Here is a 23,941-nt window from a genome sequence, read left to right on the forward strand (position 1 = left end):
GTGCAGCCTTGTAAGCGCGTGCGCGAATAAGGACGGCTCCTTGAGCGGCTATCATCATCTTCTTACTGCCCCAGACGTGTTATGCCATCTCCACAGCGTGTCATAAATACGAGCGAACCTGTGGCAAGGCACCGCCGTTGAGAGACCTCTCTTCTTCTACCGTGGTCGGACCGTGCTTTAAACACGAAGGAGCCAAGAGCCCTTTGTGTCATTAATTTCTCTGAAGCTTGCTGCAAGACGATCCGACTTGGCTAATGAGGTCCGACGTCCCGACCTGGGCAGAAGCATCCCACTTTTACCGATTTGTTTCAAGGCTGTCCCTCAAGACACGTTGCACTACCGTGTTTCGTTCCGCTTTCCCGGAACCTAGCTGTCCCATCCCCAGCGCAACTCCGAGCCACACTCCAGAATTATGCAGATGCAAGGAGCATACACAAATGCCACACCGTCACCTAATATCCAAAGATGAACAACTGTAAAAAAAAAAGAGAGAGAAACACAAAACCGGTTTACTGTGAAGCCAGTTGATACGGATTTATTTTCAATTATTAATCGAGTTATGTACAGTAACGGCCCCGACTCCCAAGTATTACAAAAGGAGACAGAGAAAGAAAATGCCACACAAGACATAACCACAAAACAATGCAAAGAAACACATGCACAATCTGACTGATACAAGCTTTCTTCAAATTGACTGAATTAGAATTCACCTCCTATGGTGCTTACCCCCGTCAAATGGGTCGCATAGGACAACTGCGCAGTTCTTAAAGCTCCACACAAAATATAATAAAACAATACATTAGAAATAAAAAAAAAAAATTTAAGGCATGCTTGAATGCAACATTAGAATCTACACAGACAACTTGCTGTTTTATGGGAGCTGCTAAGTTTAGCAACCGATAAAGCAAACATATGTCAAAAGAAATATTTCATACATTTAGAGATGCAACTTTACCTGTAGCAACTTTGGCGCATCAAACAAGTGCGACAACCACTATTCAGCCAGAGAGAACACATTTAGAGAGATCATATACATGTGGGACATGCATATACGAATATACTCAGAGTCAATTATGTCTCTATTGAAACCAAAAATTTATTCTTAGTCTGCTGAGGAAATCTGAATAAATGCAGGCCTGATGAGTGCAAGTAAAACTCAATGAATACCAAATCTAAAGTAATAATAATTTCAAGATATTCAATGACCAAGGATCGTCTTCATGAAGATGCAAAAAAACACAACATAAACATACAGGTGGAATACAGACATCCACGAGTCTTTCCAGTAGGAAGCATGTTAAACAATGTTACCAAAATTTAGCAACTTAAACCGATAAAAAAAAAAAGGAGGAAATTTAAGAATGGGAAGACGGAATGAATGTTTCATACTTAGTTCTTAGTCTTGTAAAGCAGCCCCAATCTTGTGTGCAACATACCAATTTTCTGTTTGGTTTGCTCATTAATTTTCAATAACAATGATTTTATCTCGGTATTTTATGGTTCTGTTGTCCCATCATTTTTTCTTCCTATCTTCATTCTTTTATTTTTTGATTTTTACATTATTGAAGGTTGTAGCCATTGAAAGGACTGTGTGTCTTATGTCTCTTAATAATTTTATTGCTTCAAGTTTGTTTTCCGTGGTTCAGAAAATGGATGCCAAGATGTGAGCAACAAAAATAACACTACAGACAATCTAGAGACTCCATGTGCAGCACATGATTACCATTGGATTTAAATAAAAAAAATATATAAAAAGTAAAAACGTTATTATGCCTTTAGTCCTTTTGTTTTTTGTAGGAGGTGCGACCAAAAAGGTCCGGGACTAGCCTTGTGGCGGGAAAGGGGAGGGGAGCACAGTGATTCACGCGCAGCTATCGAAGGCGGGGGCCTCCATATGTGATTATGCCAAAAGGCGTCATTCTGTGGACGTTCGAAGCTGCGCTACACAAATTTCTTGACCATATGCACGAGCACGTCGATGATTTCAGCACGGACTGCAAACCAGAACGAAAAGTGAGCATCAATTCCGTGTCAAACATGGCTAACCTAGAGACCTTTAAAATGATTTGGCAGGCTCACCGCAAAAAAGCAGGTCACGCGAGGTGTTTTGAATGGCATACGCACTTCACGAGTGACAAAACAACGCTCGAAGACAAAGAGGGGTAGCGGCGACTTTCCCCAATCTCCCTTCGTCATCCAGCAATGTTCTGTCATCCTTCGAGTGCGAGTGCCACTCACACCTCACATGATTCACCACTTTTTTGCCATAAGCTGGCAGAATGATTTCAAAGTTCCCTGTTTCAGATTTTCCGAGTTTGATGCAGGATTGATGCCTGCTCTTTGTTCTGGTCTGCGATCCACGCTGAAATCGCTAATGTGCTCGCACCCGCGGTCACAACCACTCGAGTACGCAGGTTCAAATCTTCACAAGGCGATGCCCTTTCACATAATGACACATGAAGGTCCCCGTCTTTGACATTTGTGCGTGCATCACCATGTTGCCTCTCACTCCCCCTAGTGGCATAGCCAGAGGGGGGGGGGGGGGGGGGGAAGGCTTATTTATAGGGTCTCAAGGCCCCCCCCCCCCCCCCAAACAAAAATCCCGGCTTGGCCAATGTCCCCTCCTCCCCCCAACCCTCCCCCTTCTTTACGCTATAGAACTAGTCGAGGACCTCTTTCACATGTCATATACAAAGATTACACTGGCCATTTCTTCTAGGCTATACTCACAGTTTAATTTGTGAATATATACAAAGAGACAAACACACAAAAGTATTAATACCATGCAAACCCTACACTGCTCGTAAATCTAACCCCTACAAGTCAATCGGATAGCAAAGTAAATACATGCTGGAGCTTGAAGCGAGTGTCGTTGAAATCTTTCCTACAGCTGTGACGTACGTAACGAAGGTCGTTCACATCTGATGTCTCCTCTGATGCGCGATCAAATTACTCTTATCCGAAAATGCTCTCGGGCAGGAGTCACACTTGAACGGCTTCTCGCCAGTGTGGACCCTCTCGTGACGCACCAGGTCTCTCCTCGATATAAACGCTCTCCCGCACGTCTGGCACTTGAAAGGCCGTTCACCCGTGTGAAGCCTTTCGTGATACGCCAAGCTCGATTTCTGAGTAAATGTGCTGTCACACATGCTGCACCTGAACGGCTTTTCTTTCCTGTGGGTCCACTCGTGAGCGGCAACGTCGCAAGCGTCACCGCTAGAGAAAGAACAGTATCGACACCGGTGCTCGTACGGACTTTGGTACATTTTCCGCTGGTGCGTGCTTGGCCAGTTGCTGCGACGAGTGAGGTCGCCTTTGCTGTTCCCGCCGGAAAGCCTCTCCACTCTGTCCCCCTGTTTTGGCTCGGCACAATCTGTTAGGGCGACATGACAAAACAAGTCTGATCAGGACAGTTTTTATTGTTCTGAACATGGATGGAGTTTGATCGTTTAGTTGAAGGGGAACTGAATTGGTTCACGATTTTGAAAATGCTGCCACAGTATGGACGTCGGCACCTTAAAAATAATGTAAAGGTTGTTATGAGGAGTACAGCTGTAATCACTGGTCAAAACTCTGGCATAGCTCTTCCCCTTGTTGCCCACCAAGCACAGAAGGAAGCAAAACTAGCTAAAATGATGCCATCCGACTCAAGATGCCGTTGACGACGTCATAATGCCTTTCAGAGATAATGGGCAGCAAAAGTTTTGCCACACTACCTACAAGCAATAGCTGCACGTCTTTACGAAATAAAAGCGGTCTGCTTTCAATCCTGCCCACTTTCAATGAAAAATCGCATGCAGAAAAGAAAAACACCCAAACACTGCTTCAAGTGATAGGGGTTAGGGAAGAATGCCTGCGGCGACTGAGTCTAGTTGAACTCGGGATGGAATGACTGAGAATCCAGGTGGAAACTTTCTTTCGAGAGGGCATCCGAAAGCCTGTGCCATGTCATAACTGCTTTAAAAGGGGACACTACCCAAAAGTGTAAGCTTTGGAACCTTTAGCTTAATATGAATGAAATTTACAGTATATACTGGCAGTTGCGAGGCATACTGTGGTGCATAATATCATATGCGTACATGATTTGTACAATACCTTATGGTCGATTTTATCAGGACACCACTGACTTTGGTTAGGAAGACTGGCATTAGAAAACTAATGTAATACCTAGGGTTCCGCGTTTTTGGTTATTATTTTTTTCAAAATTCGGCATACTTTTTTGTGTTTACTTTAAAATTCAATTTTCGTTTTTTTTTTTTGGTATATATTTGTTTCCAAAAAATGTTTACCGGTTTCTTTCGGTGAATATGAAATAAACACCATCGGACACCGGATCAGATGATCCTTGTAGCTGTGATATTTGTGATCACTCAAAGAATAACGGCACATATACATAAGTGGTGTTCGCTGCAACTTCCGTCAGGACACACCTCAAAATCACGGGCATAATCTATAGCGCGCTTCTTTTTCCTGCCCATTCTGACGACGTGAACGTCCAAGGTGATCCAAGAACCAGCAGAATGGAAAAAAAAAAATCTTATGTATTTATGTTTTTAGCCACAGGGAAGTTTGAGAGAGGGTGTGTGTCCTTTTTCTTTTTAGGACCAGGAACTTGACACACTAATCCCAATCACAGAAAGGACACAGATGTCCCACAAAGGCCAATCCAAGACCTCTTTTGTTGCATGTTGAACCCTGGAAGAAGGCAATCACGGCGACGTCACACAATGTCGAACCTTGCAAAGCCGCCTTCTCTCTCTCTCCCTTCCATCCTTTGCCCCACCCACCTCGACGCGGCCCTAAAAAACTGACCTTTTTCAGTTAATACCAAATTTTAGGAAATGGGTTCGACATACTTTTATCGGTTTAAACCGAAAACGCCAAACCTACGAACTGACCTTTTTTCGGTTAAAACCGAATTTCTGAAAATGGATTCGTTATACTTTTATCGGTTTAAACCGAAAACTTTCAACCCTAGTAATACCCAACATTTCTCTTCACTAGATACGAAGCAGAATGCCTGTAGGGTGAAACTGTGAAAACGAAATTTCCCGAAAGTTATTTATTTTATAGTAACATTGCGGTGAAAAATCAAATAAATGTTTTGCATTTTATGTTGTCGACAAAATTTTAGTCTTTTCTGAAAGACATTTACAAAGTAAAAAGCAATGCCACAGTTACACCGCCCATTAAAGTCCAGTTAGGAAAAACAATGAGTGAGTCTTTCCTTTCGTCCCATTACCAAACAAATTTTTGTCAAAAAGTGGAAAAAAGAAAAACTCGTTCAAAGTGCTCCAACTTCTACCTCTTATTTAGCATCGGTGGACCGAAAATACTTTTATAAAAAAATAACTATGCAATGTAAACTAATACAAATTTCTGGTAATACTCTCTAGATGTTGGTGGATGAAAATTGACAGTTTTCAAAATCAACCTTTTCTGCCGAAACTTTTTTTTACTTTTCTGGGTAGTGTCCCCCCTTAATCTGTGTGGTGGTTATGTAGAAAAGTGGCTACACTATGTATCTATCTATTTGTATATATTAAAATGCTTTTGATGATTCTTTTTCTTAGTTTATAATTAGTTGAAAAACAAACAGCCCCATTCATCTTTTTTTAACTCTTTAATGATGATATATACAAAAATTGCATAAAACATTTTTTTAAGATAATAATGTTTAACAAGATCAAATTAAAGATCAAAGCTGAAATAAAAAAAATAAGGTGAACGAAAATCCAGAGGTGGATCATTTGCGTAACCTCTATGGATGACTATAAAATGTCAATAACATCTGTGCATATGATAGCTTCAAGTAAAACAGTCACCTATCATAAAATATTAGTGGCAAGAGAAAAACACTTAACCGCTTAAGAAACCGATTGAGCTTACTACTGAAACAAACTGGTCGTTCCTAGGGAGAGTTTCTGTGTTGTTTTAAACTCTGTATTCTCAAGGCCCGCTCACACTTTTGCAACCAAGTACGACCGAGAGAGACGTGACTTGTTGAAACCTCTTAAAATTTCTTAGGACGAGGGAACACATGTGCACTCTGGCGCCATCTATACGGTAACCCTGGAACTGCATTTCCCAAGAGCGAAGGTTTTGCGGGATTTCCGAGGTCAAATGTGCATAAAAACTATAAGGAAGGCTCGTTTGTGACGTTGGCAAAAGCTTTTCGAGCCAAGAAAGAAAGGATAATGTGCGAGAGAAATAAAAACTATGCTGGACCACCAAGTTTACACTGCTACTCAACAGATGGCGCCAGTGTGTCCTCTCGTTGTAAGAGATGTTAAGAGGTTCCAAGGCACTAGGTTCTAAGAGGTCGCAAGAGTGTGAACGGGCCTTGACTGTCCTTTGTTAACATTATGCCGGCTGTGCTTCCCGATATTCCGGCTCATAATTTTTTCCCGACGGATCCAATAGTTATTGACTGGGCAGGTACGGTAATCCCTTGTTATAACGAAATCGCTTTTTACGAATTATCGCATTTTTCAAAGTTTGACGCGGTCAAGATTGCAACGCATGCATTTTTAGCCGAATTATTCTAAATGTATCGACGGCCAGACATGCTTATTAACCCCTTAAGCGACGAAAAATGGGCGACGAGCGGAGCTCGTCGCCCATTTTGTGGTTAAAAATGCCATGGACGAGCCCAGCTCATCCAGTGGTTTTTTCGGTGGCTCTCAACTTTACGGACGAGCAAGGCTCGTCTGTGTAGTTTTGCGGCGCTGATCATAGATGGCAACATTCGTATTAGTTGGCAAATATTATTTTCGCCTCCGCTGATTTTTTTGTAATAAACTTTTCAAATTATATGTGTACAACTAGAGGAATAAAATTTCAAAATAAAAAATATGGCACTTTTAGGTTACTTTTGGAAAACAAAATGTGGCACTTAAGGGGTTAAGAAGGATGATCCAGCGAAAGTACAAAACATAAGCCAGCGCAACCCTTCAAAAAAGTGTGCATGGGGGGGGGGGGGGGGGAGTGTTGAGATACGTGAAAAGGGGGTAAATGTCCATGCATACTATTATTCGGAGTACCGACGCACCTGCCCGTTGCCCGGCGCCCATCCCTTACTCGATTCCAACTTGTCAAGTCAAGGGAGTAAAGAAGGCAGGAGATCGCCCCTTCGGGGGCTCTGCGCGAGCAGAGGAGTGTGGCAACTCTTTTGTGACAGCCCCTGCCGGCACCCACCTCTTTGGAAGCACTGTCCCGAATTATCTATTACAAAAAAAAAAAAACTATTTTACTAAAATTGTTTAGTACAGCCAAAGCTACAGGGGAGACAGTGTATGCCTACATGTTCAAGAGGAAAGAAAGAAGAAATGAGAGGGAAGGGCTGGGCTTCTCCCGTTCCACCTTTCCCTCCTCTTGAACAGGTTGGCATACACCCTCTCCCCTGTAGCTTTGGCTGTACTGTGGTTGACTTGGTCGACTTGGTTGCGATGCACGTGTTTGCCAGCTTGAGTTGACGCTGCATTTACGGATTGCGTGCGCGCCAAGGCAGTGCCCGTGATATTGTGTTCTGCGTTGCGAAGGCAGCACAGCCCGTCTGCCGCATGTACAACAGCTGCGTGTAGCCTGCTTCACTGCTAATGGCGCCGCCAAAGCCCGCACGGAAGTGTTTGACCCTGGAACAGAAAGTCAAGCTAATCCGAGAAGTGGGGAAAGGCGGTCAACCAAAGTTGGAAATTGCAAAAGAATTCAACATACCAGCATCGATGCTGTCGACCATCCTCAAAAACAGGCAGGATGTGCTTGGAAGGTTTCAGGAGAAAGCGCGTCCAAGATTCGAAGTACCCCGAAGTCGAAACTGCACTTCTCGAACGGTTAAATGCCAGGGCCGCCAACTTGCCCGTCCATGGTCACACATTGACTGCCAAAGCCGAGGCACTGGCCTTGCGAATCAACAAACCGGAGTTCAAGTGCAGCAACGGGTGGCTGGAGCGATTTAAGAGCGGCATGGTGTGATTTCCAGAAGATAGTGGGCGAAAGTGGAGCGGTCTGTAACGACACCGTGGACACGTGGCGAAGGCATTGCCTCGACGAAATTCTGGAGCGGTACACGGAGAAGGACATGTACAACCTCACCGAAGCCGCATTTTTCTATAAGATCTTGCCCAAGCGCACTTATACGACTGCGGGTGGCACCTCGTTCAGAGGCAAGCAAAGCAAAGAGGGCGTAAGTGTGCTGTTTGGAGCGAACGCTACGGGTGACCACAAGCTTCTGCCGATATTGCGGAAAATTGAGAAGCCTCGGTGTTTCCGGAACACGGCGCTTCCAGACGACTGCATATACCAAAACAACAAGCGCGGGTAGATGACGGGGTCTTTCTTCGAGGACTATGTGGGGCCACTTGGATCGGAAGTTTGCAAAGGAGCAGTGCAAGGTGCTGTTCTTTGTCGACAACTGTCCCAGCCATGGAAAAATTTAAAACCTGCAGGCCATCACTTTGGAGTTTCTGCCACGCAACACAACTTCAATATTGCAGCCCATGGACCAAGGCATTAATGAAACGACTCGGAAACTGTACCGCAAGAATCTCCTGCAGTGCATGCTCCTCGATTACAACTGCAGCAAAGGCTACATTATCAACTCGCTCGGTGCCATTCATCTGCTAAACGTTTTGTGAAAAGAATTGGAGGCTAGAAAAATAGCCAATTGCTTCGCACACGCCAACTTTTTCTGCGCGCGCATGCTTGATGTGCCAGCGGATGACACCGAGAACTGCGACGACCTTTACAGAACTGTGCACGAGATCATCGGTGCAACTCCCGAAGACGACTTCGACTCGTTTGCGCTAGTGGATGCGGACATCTCCGTTGTTGCTCGTAACGGATGCCGAGATCGTGGACCTTGTGTGTTGCCAGGGCGAAGACGAGGAGCCGCCGGATGAAGAACCCCAAGAGGTACCCGCGACTGGAGGAACGCGAAACATGCTTCGCCTTCTCCGTGATAAGGTGGAGTGCGGCAACGGTGATGACAGCCTTATGCGGTACTTGAGGCAGTTGGAGAAGGCTTTATTAATGTCTGGCAAAAACGCCCGGCAAACTGATCTCCCGTCTTTTTTTCATGTCTCAGTAAGCCTGGCTCATCAGCAAGGTTTGTTTCATTGAATATACAGGGTGTTTCACGAAAGGTGGTCAAATTCGATATTGCGAAAACTTAGTGTCGCAACGAAAAAAGGCTTGTGTCATTTTGGTCCTGGGCCTGGGGCCTATTTAGGAAAAGTATTAAAGTCTGGGATAATTAGATTGTTAAATATTTTTGCGTAACTAACTTTTTTAATATTGTGTTTAAGGGCATGGTTTCAATTAGAAAATTGCTTGGCATCATCAAAAACACTAAATCAACAAATTGCAGAACGATAGAAGCATTTTACAGCTGAAAAACCGCACAAATTCGACGGGCTTTTAAGTTTCGGTTTGCTATCGGAGCGCATCTCGGCCCCAGCGGCACCGCGCCCCGTGGAAAGATAATGCAACCAATCTCTGCTGCGCTGTCATCGCGCGACGCAGCAGAGGCTGGTTATGGCGCAACTTTTCTTTAGCTTCAACTAACCTGAAACTTCTGCTGTGTAAATCTTTAGTCCGAACAAAGCTAGAATACACATCATCAATCGGGGACCCTAATATTAGCTCTCTTATTTTACGAATAGAAGCCATCCAGAACCGCTCCGCACATTTCATCTTTTTGAATTACTTCCGTTCCGCCAGTGCCTCTTCAATGAATCTAATCCTAACTTACCCGACCTTTCATTACGTCGTAAAATGTCTCGTCTTTGTCTCTTTCTTAAGATTTATCATTTTAACTCTCCCCTCTGTGATTCTCTCTTTCTACCACCATCATACATTTCCTCCCGCAGTGACCACCAGTACAAGGTTGGCGTGCCAAGCAGCCACACTAATTCACATTTCTACTCTTTCATTCCCAAAACTTGCACCGACTGGAACCACCTTCCTGCCTCCATCGCCTCGATCACCGACACCGTTAGCTTCAAATCTGCCATTTGCAACCATTTTTCGTAACCCTGCTATTCTGTTTATGTTGACGTTCATTTATTTTGTGTGTTTGCATTATCTACTCCTCTTTGTAATGCCTCAGCCTTGAGAGCAAGTAAATAAATAAATAAATAAATGACGATTTCGGACCCTAAACAAGCACCGCCTGCAATCAGTCAGACCTCTGTATTTACTAGTAACATAAAACACAGGATAGACACTTCATTAGGCATTTGATGTCACATTCTGGGATACCTAGCATACGGAAATGTTTGCTACCCATCTGGGACCTTTCATAAATTCATAAAAAAGTGTTGTAAAAAAAAAAAGCTGAAAAAATAAGCAAAGCTAGATGTTCTTTGTGCAATGTGTGTCTTTTCATACCTGGTGTTATTGTTTCTGTGGTTGCAAGTAGATTGATGGCAGAAGAGACGCCGATGTTCGTCCTTCCCACGTGGCGTGTCTTCCATGGTTGCCAGTCCAACCCGGCTCTGTGAAAGGGGAAGACCCTCCCTCTGTCTTTGTTGCTGACGCTCTCCGATTCGCCCGTGAAAGCTGCCTGGGCAATCTCTGTTAAAATTGCAGATAAAACTTCCGTTAGTTCTTTTCTCTTCACCTTTACTGCACCAAGAAACCGAAACAAAAATAAACAAAAAAACAACAACATAAGAACAAACAAACAGCAACACTTGCACACATAAAGTACAAAAATTCAAAGGTTTGCATTTGTCCACTGACGAAATTCAAAAGAAGCAGGGAGGGAGAAGTGCACGCAGATAAACGGACCATCACTGAACATTCAGACAAAAATCCAGCCGTAAAAAGGGTCCTGAAACAAATGCAAAGGTCTTTTAGGCATGTACTCATATTACTGAAGCAAGAAAAAGTCAATTGAGTCGCACACACATGCCAAGAAAGAATTCACTGCATACAAGGAAGGAGCCTCGTTCAGTTACAGCACTTCCCATGCTCCTTGGTGTCCACGAAAGATATAATGCTGAAGCAACCACCATATAATACATCATTGACAGAGGTTTCAAGAACGAGATGGCGACAGATCGGACAAGGTGGGTCAGTGAACTAAGGGAGGGTAGGGAATGGAAAGGTTTCACACAGTTGGCTGAGCTGTGGCCATTCATTTGGGAAACAAATGTAGCACAATAGCCTGACACTGCCGAAAAGATGGCTGGTGACTGGCCCTCGTTTCAAGGCAGCGAAGTGTCGTTCATATTTGTATCAAGACAGACCCCGTAGAGTTTGACCTGCAAGGTGTAGAGAGACGATGGTTAACAGTCGGCAGAGCAGGGTGGCCACACTTGCTAGCACATATCACTACATGTTATAAAGAATACTGAAACTGGGTGCCAAACTTAACAACAGCCATGGCAAGTGGGGCATAAAAGGGTACAAAGCAGCTTTCCTTCTGATAAGGCAGTTATGCGCTGGTAATCCCAAACTGTCTGCACCCTGAACCAACCTGAAGACTGGAATATCATATTCACCTTTTACTCTGGCCCCTGCAATATCATTTTGCGATTGAAATTTTTTCGGGAATTCGGCTGGACTTACAGAAAGCATGGCGAGTAGCCCTCCCCAAATCAAATAAATTGAGTCAGAACGAGCTTCTTTACCTTTTTTTCACCGGGTAAGTGAACTGCAATTTACTTATCGAATTTCAACCCTAGCTTATGCCAGTTCCTACAGCTGTAGTTTTAAAAACATCATATGACCCTTCTTCATTACTGTTTGCTTTTTTGTCCCTACTGAATAATTGCACCATGGAAGCTTTAGAAACAAAACTAGCGTTTGCCTTAAAGTGCAGATCTTTGGTCCAACTGCTGCAGCCTATACCATATACAACAAGTATCATGTGCTCCTGAACCTTCCGAGCTTGCTGAGGAGTAAAAGCTTATGCTGCACTCACATCGGCATCAGAATTGCGTCGCAAAAGCAGCCACGTTTGCGACTGTCTCATGAATGCAGTTAAAATAATAATATTACTTATTCCCATTTTTAGTAAATGGAGGTGACAGAGAAAAAAAGCCGCACTAGATGGCTTTTTTATATATAATATATATTATATATAGAGAGAAATATATATAATCACTTGAAATTTCCCCCCCCCCCCCCAAAAAAAAACAAGAATTTGCATTATAAACAGTTTGAACAATACAGTTCAATAATCAAATAATTATATACCTCCTAAATGAAAAGTTGAACCAACAGTGTGAATGAGGTATTACGGCCCGCTCACGCAGTCCCATTTTCTTCTATTACATTATGTCTTGGGAGCTTATGTCTGCTTACGACCAGATCGACTGCAAGCTACTACGGCAACCTAGTGACACAAGGCTCGTCGAAATGTAACTTAAGGAGTTGGGTTTAGTTCAACTTTTCCTTGTGGGCTCTTACGAAAGCTTACAATGGACCAATGGGACACGAGAAAGCACAGTGCCTGCGCATGCATGAAAGGCTCTGCGACCAGCTGTGCTCTGTAAAATGGCGAAACCGAGCAAGGTGGCAAGGCCCTGTCTACGCCAACGCTAGAAACCCATTTTTGATGTCTAAAGCGAGGTGCTGAAACCCGCCAAACATATCTCGTGAGTGGAGAAAAATTGGACGCCTCTTGGCAGTTATGCCCTTGCCGAAAAATCGGAAACTTTGTATCGGAAGCTTGAGCTTCAAGAGCTCAATCCATGTTGCTACCCGATTAGGCGATGTAGCCCTCAACGCAATGAATGAAGAGTTCTTGATAATAATGCAATTTATTCAAAGGTACAGGCGAGCTGGACAAGGATGGCGATAATAATCCCTGGAGGAGGGGAACAAAGGGGGACAAAGGACAAACACAAATGTGTTTGTGCACCAGTCACCTAGCTGGGTTTGGGGATTTGTGTTTCTCCTTTGTCCCCCTTGTTCCCCTTCTCCAGGGATTACTATCGTCATAGTTCTTGTCGCTGCGGCTCTACCCTGCCGTGGAATCCTCCCATGATGACAGCACGTACGGTGCTTTCAACATGCCGAGCACGTAGATTAAACAGAAAAACTGCACACAACAATTGGGCTAAAAAAGAAAGTTGATACACAAGCAAAAGCAAACTACTTCTTATTAATTCGGTGGTGATTCAGTCACAAAAATCGCCATCGGCCCAACATTCCTTGCGGCAACAGTTCCAGCAGGAAATCCACGCTATCAACCGCTCGTCATCCTCTTCACATCCTACAGGACAGACTAGACACACACTTACATGGCTCATTTCTCAACTACAGTGTAAACCGCATATAACGTATGTCGCGGGAGTCACGAAAATCCGCACTATAAGCGGTACCGCGCTATAACCAAAACATCAATTTTTCAGGCCAAAATACATGCCATGAGACAACTCACTTTTGCAAAAGAATTTATTTTTTGTTAGATGAAAAATAAAGCTTAGTTTGAGGAAAGTCTTTATTCCACCAGACTAGTACACTTCAAGGTGTCACACATTTTGAAAGAAATGAGCGACTTTTGCCTGGCGCAGCCTTTTAACGGCGTCGCGGGTTGCGGACGGACGTTGCGAGCGTTCAGGATTGCTAAGCCTAATCACTTTTCTCCGGCGATGAAAATGCGTGAAACTTCGCATTCTTTATACGGTACGCGCCAGTATACCTTCAACTTGAGCACAGGCATGAAACGCTCCAAATAAGAAATCCGGGCAATGTTCAAAAACACAAATGCATAGAAAGCACCACTGTAGTCGAAGTAAACAAACACGACGAAACGGGCGTTTCTGCCGTCTTGAGAGTGCCGCCACAACATCGCCGCACGAGTAGGTGGATCTTCTTTTCTAGTATGTGCTGGGTTATCATAGCGACACACAACGAAAATTCAGTCAAGGATAGCGCTCTTACGCGGAACGATGAGCATCCACCACGCCGTTAAAGTGAACTAGAACGCCGTCTAAGTCGACGATCACAACCGACGCCATGTTTGCGGATAGAAGCAGCCGGCCCGCGACCGGGCGCGAACACTTCTCCTCGACCTGCGATTGGTCTGTCGTTGCGGTTGTCTCGAACGACACGCGCGTACGTCCCTCCATCGCTATGGCGATTGAAGCCTCTCTCTTTGCTTCTCCTCACTTCTTCGAGCAACCTCCTTGCCCCGCGAGTGCCGCTTGCGGCTCGCGCCGTTATCTAGTGTTGCACAGGGAAGCGTGCTCGCTGCGCCGGTTGTTCCGGAAACCGCACTATAACCGGTATTTCCCTTCGCGCGCCTGCATTTTAAGCGGTATGTAATTACATGGAGTTCTATGGGAGGCAAACCGGTGGTTTAAAAAAGCCGCGCTATACCTCGTCCTGCACTAGAAGCGGTTACGTTGTAAGTGGTCTACACTGTATATCAATACCCACTTTCTTAAACTATCCACTGCTACTGTGGAGGACACTTGGAAGAAGCCGGGTTCAGAAGGTAAACATTGTGGCAGGCATGCATGACGAACATGACAGTTTATTTACACATTAACGAGGCTTTGGAGTTCACTCACATCCCAAACTAAGAGAGTTTGCACAATGCATGTCCAAACGTTTCGTTTCGACGTTCGAGCGAGGCTTCATGTCTTTCTGGCACGCCAACACAGAGAGCCGTGACCCTTTCGACCAAATCTGGAATAAAATGCAGAATCGAATGCCTTGCACTTGCACTTCGCTTGTGACGAGTGCACACTTCTTTGCCGTGTTGGTCTGCTGGTGGCGGCCGTGTCTCAAAGCGAAGACTCTGCCTCTGCTTGGCCCACGAATGACGAACCAGTCGTTGAATCCTGCCCCAGGCATGACTTGCCAGTCAGCAATCGCAACAGCTCCTCCGCCGCCGGGGAAGTCGATCTGAAGGTATGCAGCAGCCTCCTTGTCACCCGAGAAGACGACGTGCCTTCTTGCCGGTCTTCGAGAGCCCGCTTGTTTCTCGTTCCCATGAGAAGATATCGGCAGCGAGAAGAGCCAACTCTCACACCAAACATTTTAAAACAGCCATGCTTTCTGAATACCATAACGGAGTGGAAAGAGTTACCTGATAACATTGCGTCAACCTTGTTCGCTCCTTTCGTCTACGAGAGACTTGTGCACGACAGTCGGGCCATCTGTCACGAATAAAAAAAAAGTAATTTGTGTGCAAATGTTTTATTTTTCTAAGACATGTCACTTGAGAGCGATGTTCTCAACAACATAGGTTTGTACTGATCTGTCCTTGTGCTACCCACTACTCACTGTATAACTTTTTCCTAGTGTAAATGCTTCAACCAACAGACTTTTTTTCTTTTTTACTGTGCAACAAGTTAATGTGGATTGTGCAATGTTTACTGTTCTTTGCTGGTTCATTTTATGCATGTCAAGATTAAGTTATTATATTTTACGCTACTGTACCCACCCTCTCCCCCTGCAATATTGCCTTTGGTGGTGTGGAGTGATATGGAATAAATAAACAATAAACACACCAAAACACAAAATAAATTTAAAAAAAAATGTTTAAGATTTAAGACTTCAACTACACTTAAAAATTATACCCTAACGCACAAATTCAGAATCAACAGAAATCACAAAGCAGCTTAAAGTTGAAGTCAAACCTGCTGAACTCCAAACAAAGCAAGAGGAATAATATTCCCATAACCTAACCACTCAAACCCGAATTACAAGAGTAAATAAGCGAAGTTTCCATAAAGTAATTGCAATTTGAATTTCCTCACAAAATGATCTAGCGTAATAGTTCCTACTGGCCATTGGCGCTTATGAGTCCAGGCGCAAAGAACGCCTACCCTTTTGGAGACACATCGAAATGTTGCGTTTTAGAGTTGCAACTTGCACTGTACACAAAATATTCTTAGCGAGACAGTGCAGGGGCTTTCGAGTCGCCCTCGCCGAGCACCGATTCTCGTCAAATCTACGAACTTGACCACACTCTCAGCATACCGCTCAAAAACTGCACCCTCGAGAATTTCCCGAGCGGGTCGCAAGGCCGTCCACGTCGAACCGACCATCTTTTGTTCCTGCCCTTTTTTTCTGTCCCACGTGTCGCATCGGCTCTGAAATCTGTCCACGAGTCTCCTTCTCCGGCGTCCCCGACAAAGCGCCACGCGCGTTCGAGTTACGTAACGCTTCTTCAGAGTTTCTCTCACTTTTGACCAAGCTCGCAGAGTCACTGCACTGTTCGTAAGGTGCTCGTTCCTCGGTCAAGGCTTGCCGTCAGATCGGTCAGAAAACAGATACAAAAACTGCGGTGGAAGGTTAGCCGACATGAAAGCCTCAGTTTCCAGAGTCCCCTTGATTACGACTCTGGCCACCAGAGCAGGTACGCTCCGTCGACCCATCGCCTGTCTTACAAAAATGCGTTCCCCTGGATATGCAACTTCAGCGTTAGTGGGTAAATGAACAGCTAGTTGCCTTTGGCTGTACTTGGTGGTCGAACGCATTCGAACATGAATGCCAAACACCCGCTTTTGGCAGTCGAACGCATTCGAAGAGCGAGTAGAGACAAAGGCAGCTAACTTTGCTTCCACCCACTTATCGTTCCAACCTGAGCTCAGCGTTCCGACGTGTTTGCGCACCCTCGTTCCCTCCTCCTCCTCGTTTTCTCGTCGCATATGGGTCGCCACTTACGGCGAATGTGGTGGTCGAAAACCGATGGTGCAGTGCCATGTATTAGCTAAAGTGGTTTGCCCAAAATTTTTATCCGCCATGTTCAAAACGTGCGGCGGCATGTTGGCTTAAACGAGCTTCCAGAGGCTTGGCCTTGATCGGGGAAGCGATAAAAGACTATCTCCTCTACTTCTACTGTGCTGGTGAATGTTGGTAAACACATAATAGGCAGTTTTAGAGTTAGTGTGCCCCAACGCTTTGGTTCCCCAGAGCTGCATGGAGCAACACAAACTGCAAGCGGAGAAGTTCCATGCATGCGGAGTGCGACGCCAGGGTGGAGAATAAAAATCCAAGTGATTTAAAATCCAATTTAAATCGGACCAGATTTATTATGGTGATCTAAATCTAACCTTTCCCGGAAAAATAATCACAGAATTTTTTTTTTATTTGCCCTCTGTCATTTATTTTCTATGCACATTTGTTTTGTACTTAACCATTTATTGACGAGTGTTGGCTACAGGCAACAAACCACAAAATATACACAGGATGTTTTTTCTTAAGCTTTACAGATTTAAAAACGTGAAAGTTACATTTATGCAATTTGTGTAGGTGAGCTATACGACCAGGGAGACATAGTATAGGGGGCTAATCATAGTAGTGAATTAAATTGACCACTTGTGGAGCACGTACAAGGCTAGCAGTTGCAGGACGCGATGACAATCTAATCATCCGTGTTCCACAACCGCTAGTCTTGTACCTGCTCCACGAGTGGTAACTTTAATGCACTACTATGCTTTTCACGTGACTTTTTGAAAATTTCTGATTTAGTGGTTTTCGATGGCGCCGTGCAAGTTTCTAATTGGAACCATATGTCTATTTTAACTAATTAAAAAGTTAGTTAACAAATTTTAATTAATTAGTCCACTTATCGCAAAGATTAGCAACCCACTTAATGTCCCCCTGGCCGTAAAGCTCACCTCCATAAGCCGCATACGTGTAACTTTCACAGCTTTTTTTTAAACAAATCTGTAAAGCTTAAAAAAAAAAAACTGTATATATTTCTTGAATAGTCTTGGTTATATCAGTTTTTTTTTTTTTATTTAGTGGTCTGGCAACAGTCTTGAAGATTGAAACTACAGCACCATGTGGTCAAAAGATACGCAAATAGTTGACAAGGAAAAAACAACTTTGCCGCGCAAATACGAAGCGACCGAGAACGGTGGAACAGCAAAAAATATGAATAAATGTTTTTCTCTTGACACTAATATTTTACGATAGGTGACCGTTTTGCTTGGGGCTATAGTATGTGCAGACATTATTGACATTTTATACTGATCCATGGAGGTTAAGCAAGAAAGCCACCTTCAGACTTTTGCCTGGTGTTGCCCACAGGCAACAAAGCTATAACTTGCAACTTTACCTTTTTGGTTATTTGACCTTGTTAAACATTCATATCCTAAAAAAAATGTTTTAAGCAATTTTTGTATATTTTCAATAAAGGGTTAAATCAGAGAATCACGAAGCAATAAAAGTTGATAAAACCCTGAGCACGAGCAAAAAAAAGCATGTCTGATCAAGTCAGATTGCCGAGAATGATTGCTACCTTCTACTTCCTTCGTCAGATATGTAACTTCCTTTTGAAACAAAATTAGAATGCGAAAGAAACAGTAACTAGAGAAGGAACGTCCCATTGCAATCAAGTTAGACCTGGAAAGGAAAACCAAATGAAGCTTTTTACTGACTAGAAAAATCAAGCTGTTTTTGTCCTAGTATGGTGAGAATTACGGCAGTAAACTGTTCTTAATTAAGCTGCTCTTTATATATGCCATACTTCTTTCTTGCACATTGTTATCAGTGGTCGGACGAATTGATAGACCGCGTTGAACGCTTAGTCTATAGTGGTAAAAAAGAACTATATTCTAGATACAGCGATATAACTCTGACTTAGATCAGGGCCCGTTTTCTCGAACGCGAACCGTGGTTTAAAGTTAACTATTGTCCCTAGAAGGGGGAATTCTAGGTCACGTGACTGGGAGAGCAGGGGCGCCGAGGGAGGAGCAGTACCTAGATGCAAAATGGCCGCGGCATCGCTTCATAAGGGCTAATAGTTCTGCTTGGTTCTGCTGAACATTCATTTCGATCCGGCTGTTATATTAATGAAGCACCGTCAACCTATTAGCACGTCAAGCAAAGCGATAGTTCAGAGGGACTACTAAACTAACCAACGGCAGCACTCCGCGAACGCATCACTCGTCAGCAGTCCGGGATCCAAGACATATGACGGTACATAAGCCTTGCAAGTGTTTTTATGGCGAGTAAAAAAATGTTTTGGAACGAGTGTTGGTATATATTTATACTAACACGTTTAATTTGTTACACTATGCACGCCAATTCGTGAGCAGCGATTACTTTGCGGAGAAAGGGGGTTATCCTCAATAAAGTCTTCGTTCCGGGTGAATAGCTGAGACATTGTACTGTTTTTTCGTTCATAGTGCGCCGACAGAATGCCGACATCATCAAGGTTTCTACATACCCCGTTGGCCAGCAATTCAACGGTGACGAGAAGCTTAGCTTCTCGTCACCGGTGGATCGGTTGGGCAAACGGAAGAGAGGTCAAAAAGTTGAGCTCAGCAGAAATCGCAGAAACGTATGTCGCAAAAAAAAAAAAACGAGACTACAGCACCGGCGTTGCCAGACTGGAAGGCACACGAGAAAGTTATGCATTGTTTATGGCAAAACATATTGAAGGAAATGTTTCTTACATTTTCGACTATCCGTCGACAAACTCTAGCATAGTAGCTAAAATTTCTTCGTACCATCGGAAGCAAATAAATTGGTCTTCAAGTACAACATTACTATATTTTGACTTAAAATACCATACTAGAGCGATGACAACCAGCGGAAAAAGAGGATAAACAAAATGACTGGCTTGTTTCACCGATAGATGGTGCATCTCATTGCCCAATGAAAAATAATTATTGTTCTATATCCAGCCGTTTATCACAGTACCTAGGTACTTTTTCCTTCCTAGGCACCGTGGTTTACCAAACTGGGGTTACCATCGCTTCAAGAAAACCGGCCCAGATAGACCTGATGTAAACCAAAGAAATCTAATTTACATGATTTACTTTGACGACGCCCAAAGCTGCTCGGGGGGCCTAAAGTGTTGGGGACCCCCTATTCTAAAACTCTCTATTGTCTGGTTCATGGAGTTGCATTCAGAGCGACCCAGGCAACATGCTGATACGACAAAAATAAAAGGGTCACCGGGACAACTGTTTGCCCTACACAGCATGAGGGACGATGGAAAGTGCACCTAATTTCTTAGGCAATTACGAAATTTTCCTCTGCGGCTACTCAGCCCGGTTGAGGCTGTCGTTTTCATTGCTGTGGACACAACCAATGCAACTTCTCTCGTTCTACTTTGCTGGCCGTTGTGCCCACAGCAGCATTAAGAACAAATATCAAGATGATTTAAATCATGATTTAAATGAAACCGGTTTTACTATGATGATGTTAATCAAATCTTTCCCACAAAAAAAAATCGCAAAACATTTTTTTATTGACCATTTGTCTATCTTTCCTTGCTTTCTATGGGAATTTGCCTTGTGTTTGAATAAAAAAAAAAATCATCGCGCAGGGAAGATTTATCTTGGGCTGAACACGAGCACAAAGCAGTGATCTTCTGAGCAAATCGGAACTTTGGGCCTTATTTTTCTGCTCTCCACTTTGTTTGCCAGTTACATAATGTCTTATTGCAAGTTAATAAGAATGTGAAAGAAACAAAAAAAAAAAAGAAAAAAGTAATGTCCTACTGCAAAAAAAAATCACAACACGAAAAAAAAAAAGCTAATGTTCTTTTGCTAATTAATACAAATAAAGCTATTTTTACCCTACTATTGGGGAGCAGGACTGACCATGACGCCCCAAGCGGTTAACTTTAGAACTACACCGATGGGGAGAACAAATAAAATGACTCGGCGCTTGGCCGACATAACCAGACGCGGCGTCAGCATTCAGCTGGAGTTCCGTGTTCCGGTGAGGGGGATGGGGGGGCTCTTTTATTGCCACTCTGACCTGCAAGAACAATGCAGCCTGCACGGTGCCCCGCTCAGCACAAAAGCTTAAGAGGGTCAAGCTCGCATTCTCCGACGACTGCTTTCGGGGTAGATCCGGCACTTAACGTCACTTCGTCGATTGTTAGTATTTTTTTTCACTACACTGTGCCCCGTGCTGTATTGCAGATGATGACATGGACACGCCCATAAGGCCTGTGCACAAGCCTTATGTTGAGTAAACACCGAGGTGTGGGGAAACAAACCGGTCAGAGCGCCCCCTATAGTTTGATCTCCTGCCCAATGGCGGGGTTTACTCAATAATAAAGTTGATAATTCAACTGTACTTTAAATTTACAGTAATTTTTTCTTCCGTATTGTTTTCAGAATTCGGACGAACCGATCAATCGACCTGCCATATTGAAAAGTATATCTAATGATTAAGAATAACTATTCCATAGCTACAGATATAAATCAAATTAATCCAACTTAAAGTCCTTGCACAATGATTCTTACTTGAGTTAGCCCCCCATCCCCCTGGTGCTCATCTCAAGCTCCTTTGTTTCCCGCAGGTACAGTGCCCGCAATGCGTCTCCGACTGCTGTGCGCACCACATCCCAAAAAGTGGTGGCGTTTCGATTTTCGTTTGATAACGTCACAAAAGTGTCATGCCATTGCTGGCCCAAATTTGGCAGTGCCACAGCAGTGGTGGTGGATGTGGAGGACGCCTCTCCTGCCCGCCCCTCCGCCCCTCCGCCCCACACCCACCCACCCACCCACCCACCCACCCACCCACACCCACACCCACACCCACACCCACACACACACACACACACACACACACACAGAGAGAGAGAGAGAGAGAAAGAAAGAAAAGGTCCTGGCTATGACACTGGTTCTGCTGCAGGTTGCTCTCCAGCCTGACAGTCCACGAAAGCTTCGGCGGCCAGGAATCAAAATGGCGCGACAATAGGCCCGTAGCTCTCAAGTTTTGAGCAGCGCTCCAGGCGAGCAAAATAGAATATTTGGCTCGCGTTTCGAACATACGTTAATACGCTTCCCTACTACAGTTTTTTCTCCTCCGTTCCATCCTAAGTGCCAGCGTAGCAGAGGCTACAAGAGCGAGCTCCGAGCTTTCAGTGTCCCTGCCAAGCACGTGCGCTAGTGCAGTGCAAGCCTCGTTCAGGGGAACATGCCAGTGGAACATGCTTTAGCAAGCAGCTTCGGCTTCGCTATCAATAAAGTGAAACATACGGGCTCACGGAAGCCATGAAAGAAAGCAATAATATAAAAAAGCTGAAAGGAATGTTTAATGGGACGCTGAGGCTGCGAGCTGCATAATTATTTTTTTTTATTTTAGTTTTTTTATATATATATATATACGTTTTGTTATCGAGCGTTTACAGATGCTGACAGATGCTTGCATTCGAACGGAGCACGTGCAAAATCGAACGTTACAGCGCCGCCTGGATGGTGCTGCCAGCATAACATGGTCGCCTCTTGCGGACGTGCTCGCGCCCCCTGCCCGAGAGCAACGGGTCTATGGCGACACTTGCATTCTTTCATGCTTTTGTCCGGAATTTGCAAGGCCAACTGCTAGGATCGAAACATCCGAGAATGTGACGCTCTGGTTCTTGTGACGTCATTTGTTGCTACTTCCGGACCACTTTTGGTGCATAGGCTTGAAGGATGCTAAACACACCTGTCAGAGATCTGTTTCAGGCCATTGGTCTACTTTGTCATGTTCAGGAAACTTGCCAAATAAGCTGTGTCAGGATTCTTGTCCTGGATGCGGTACCGAATCGCCTCCAGCATACCTTTATGCAGCTGTTCGAGCCAGCAGCAATCATCATGCCATTGTGGTTCCCACAAACTTCTGCTCCTTTGACCACTCAAACAAGTTCGACCTAAGGTTGCAGGCAAGCTCAACCTCTTTAGGCTTCTTCCTGGGACCACAAAAGCGCCGTCGAAAGGCTCCCGTCGGCACTTTTTGAGGATGTCGAGCTCAACAACGCCGTAGCTCATGGCACCCGCAATGCTCAGCCCAGCAACCACAACAGTGACCTTGCACAGCAGCAAGGAGAGCAAATGCTGGGGCCAAGTGTCCATGTGGGCACCCCATCTTTCCAGAAATCAGCTCGAAGTTCACTGAAAACAATCCTACGTCTTCCACAACCTTTAGAAGACTGCATTAATTCTTTCATATTGAAGGCACTTACCCCATTCTAGTTTTAAACGCGCACTCCCGCTTGTTCGACCTGCAGCCGTTTCATCACCAGCTTGAGGTGCTTCATCTCTAGTTAATGGCATTCGCGGCCCCTCATGTTCCTCTGTTCTTCCGCTTCTCGTTCTCGTGTTTCAATGAGTTCCCAACATACGCACAATTCCTCGTCGCCAGCGCCGACACCCTGGATCGTCTTAGCAAGAAACGGTCTTCAGATAAATTTTTTTTTTTTTTTTTCGTGTATCGATTCCTAGCTTTTTACAAACCAGCAACAAGTTCGGCTTACTCGGCCTAGCTCCCGAGATGCGCCGAGTGCGACCCGCGCTTTTTTTTTCTTTCGGTTACCTCAACGCATCGCCTGTTTTGAGTGCAGCCCCGCCCCCGGTCCTAAAAGATTCTGGCTAAAATTCTGGCGCCCCCGAGAGTCACATCGAGCACTCACCCGCTCTCCACCGTCGAAGACGCTTGAGGCCATCCCACACCGCTGCCAACCAGTTGTGGGAACCGGGACGACCGGGACTGTGAAGGGCACCGGGTGATGTGAGAGCCAGAGGGAGCACGTTGCGGCAGGCAGGCATGACGAATACACCGGTTTACTTACATATTAGCGAGGCTTCGGCGTTCACTCACGTCGCGAGCTACAAGAGAGCTCGCGGACTGCGTTTTCAAGCGTCGCGTATCGATGTCCGAACGAGATTTCACATCTTTCACTGTTCTTAGAAAGCCGACGCCGACAGCCGTGCCTCTTTCGACGAAACCACGAATGAAACGCCGATTCGGACACCTTGCGCTTCGCTCGTGGACTAGCGCGCGTCTCTTCGCCGCGAAGGTCCATTGCGTCTTGAAGCGGAGACTCGACGTCTGATGGGCCCAGAAATGACGAACCAATCGTCGAACGCTGTCCCAGGCATAACTTGTGAGTCGGCGATCGCTAAATCATTTGAGCACGGTCAAAAATACGAATGGCCAACGAAGCCGAGGCGGCACCGAGCTGACCGAGCGCTTGAGCATCGTCAACAAACAAGTATCTCGTCTGATTTCGTCGTTGCCA

The 23,941-nt window shown here is 44.7% G+C and overlaps 1 protein-coding gene across 2 annotated transcripts; it reads right to left on the bottom strand.

Annotated features, from left to right (window-relative positions):
* Positions 1–508: 508 nt before the first annotated feature.
* LOC115325401 (zinc finger protein 271) lies at positions 509–23,582 on the bottom strand. Of its 2 annotated transcripts, XM_040205287.3 has the most exons (4): positions 23,333–23,417; positions 15,050–15,119; positions 10,390–10,575; positions 509–3,373 (listed from the first exon to the last, which is right to left on the bottom strand). In XM_040205287.3, the coding sequence occupies exons 2-4, from the start codon at positions 15,057–15,059 to the stop codon at positions 2,916–2,918; spliced, it is 654 nt and encodes a 217-aa protein (XP_040061221.1). In that variant the 5' UTR covers positions 15,060–15,119; positions 23,333–23,417; the 3' UTR covers positions 509–2,915. The 2 variants fall into 2 exon arrangements, with proteins under 2 accessions (XP_040061221.1, XP_040061220.1); XM_040205286.3 differs by lacking the exon at positions 15,050–15,119 and having other exon boundaries at positions 23,333–23,582.
* Positions 23,583–23,941: the final 359 nt, after the last annotated feature.

This window comes from Ixodes scapularis, unplaced genomic scaffold, assembly GCF_016920785.2.
Source record: "Ixodes scapularis isolate PalLabHiFi unplaced genomic scaffold, ASM1692078v2 PGA_scaffold4__175_contigs__length_147842914, whole genome shotgun sequence".
In the NCBI taxonomy this organism is placed as follows: domain Eukaryota; kingdom Metazoa; phylum Arthropoda; class Arachnida; order Ixodida; family Ixodidae; genus Ixodes; species Ixodes scapularis.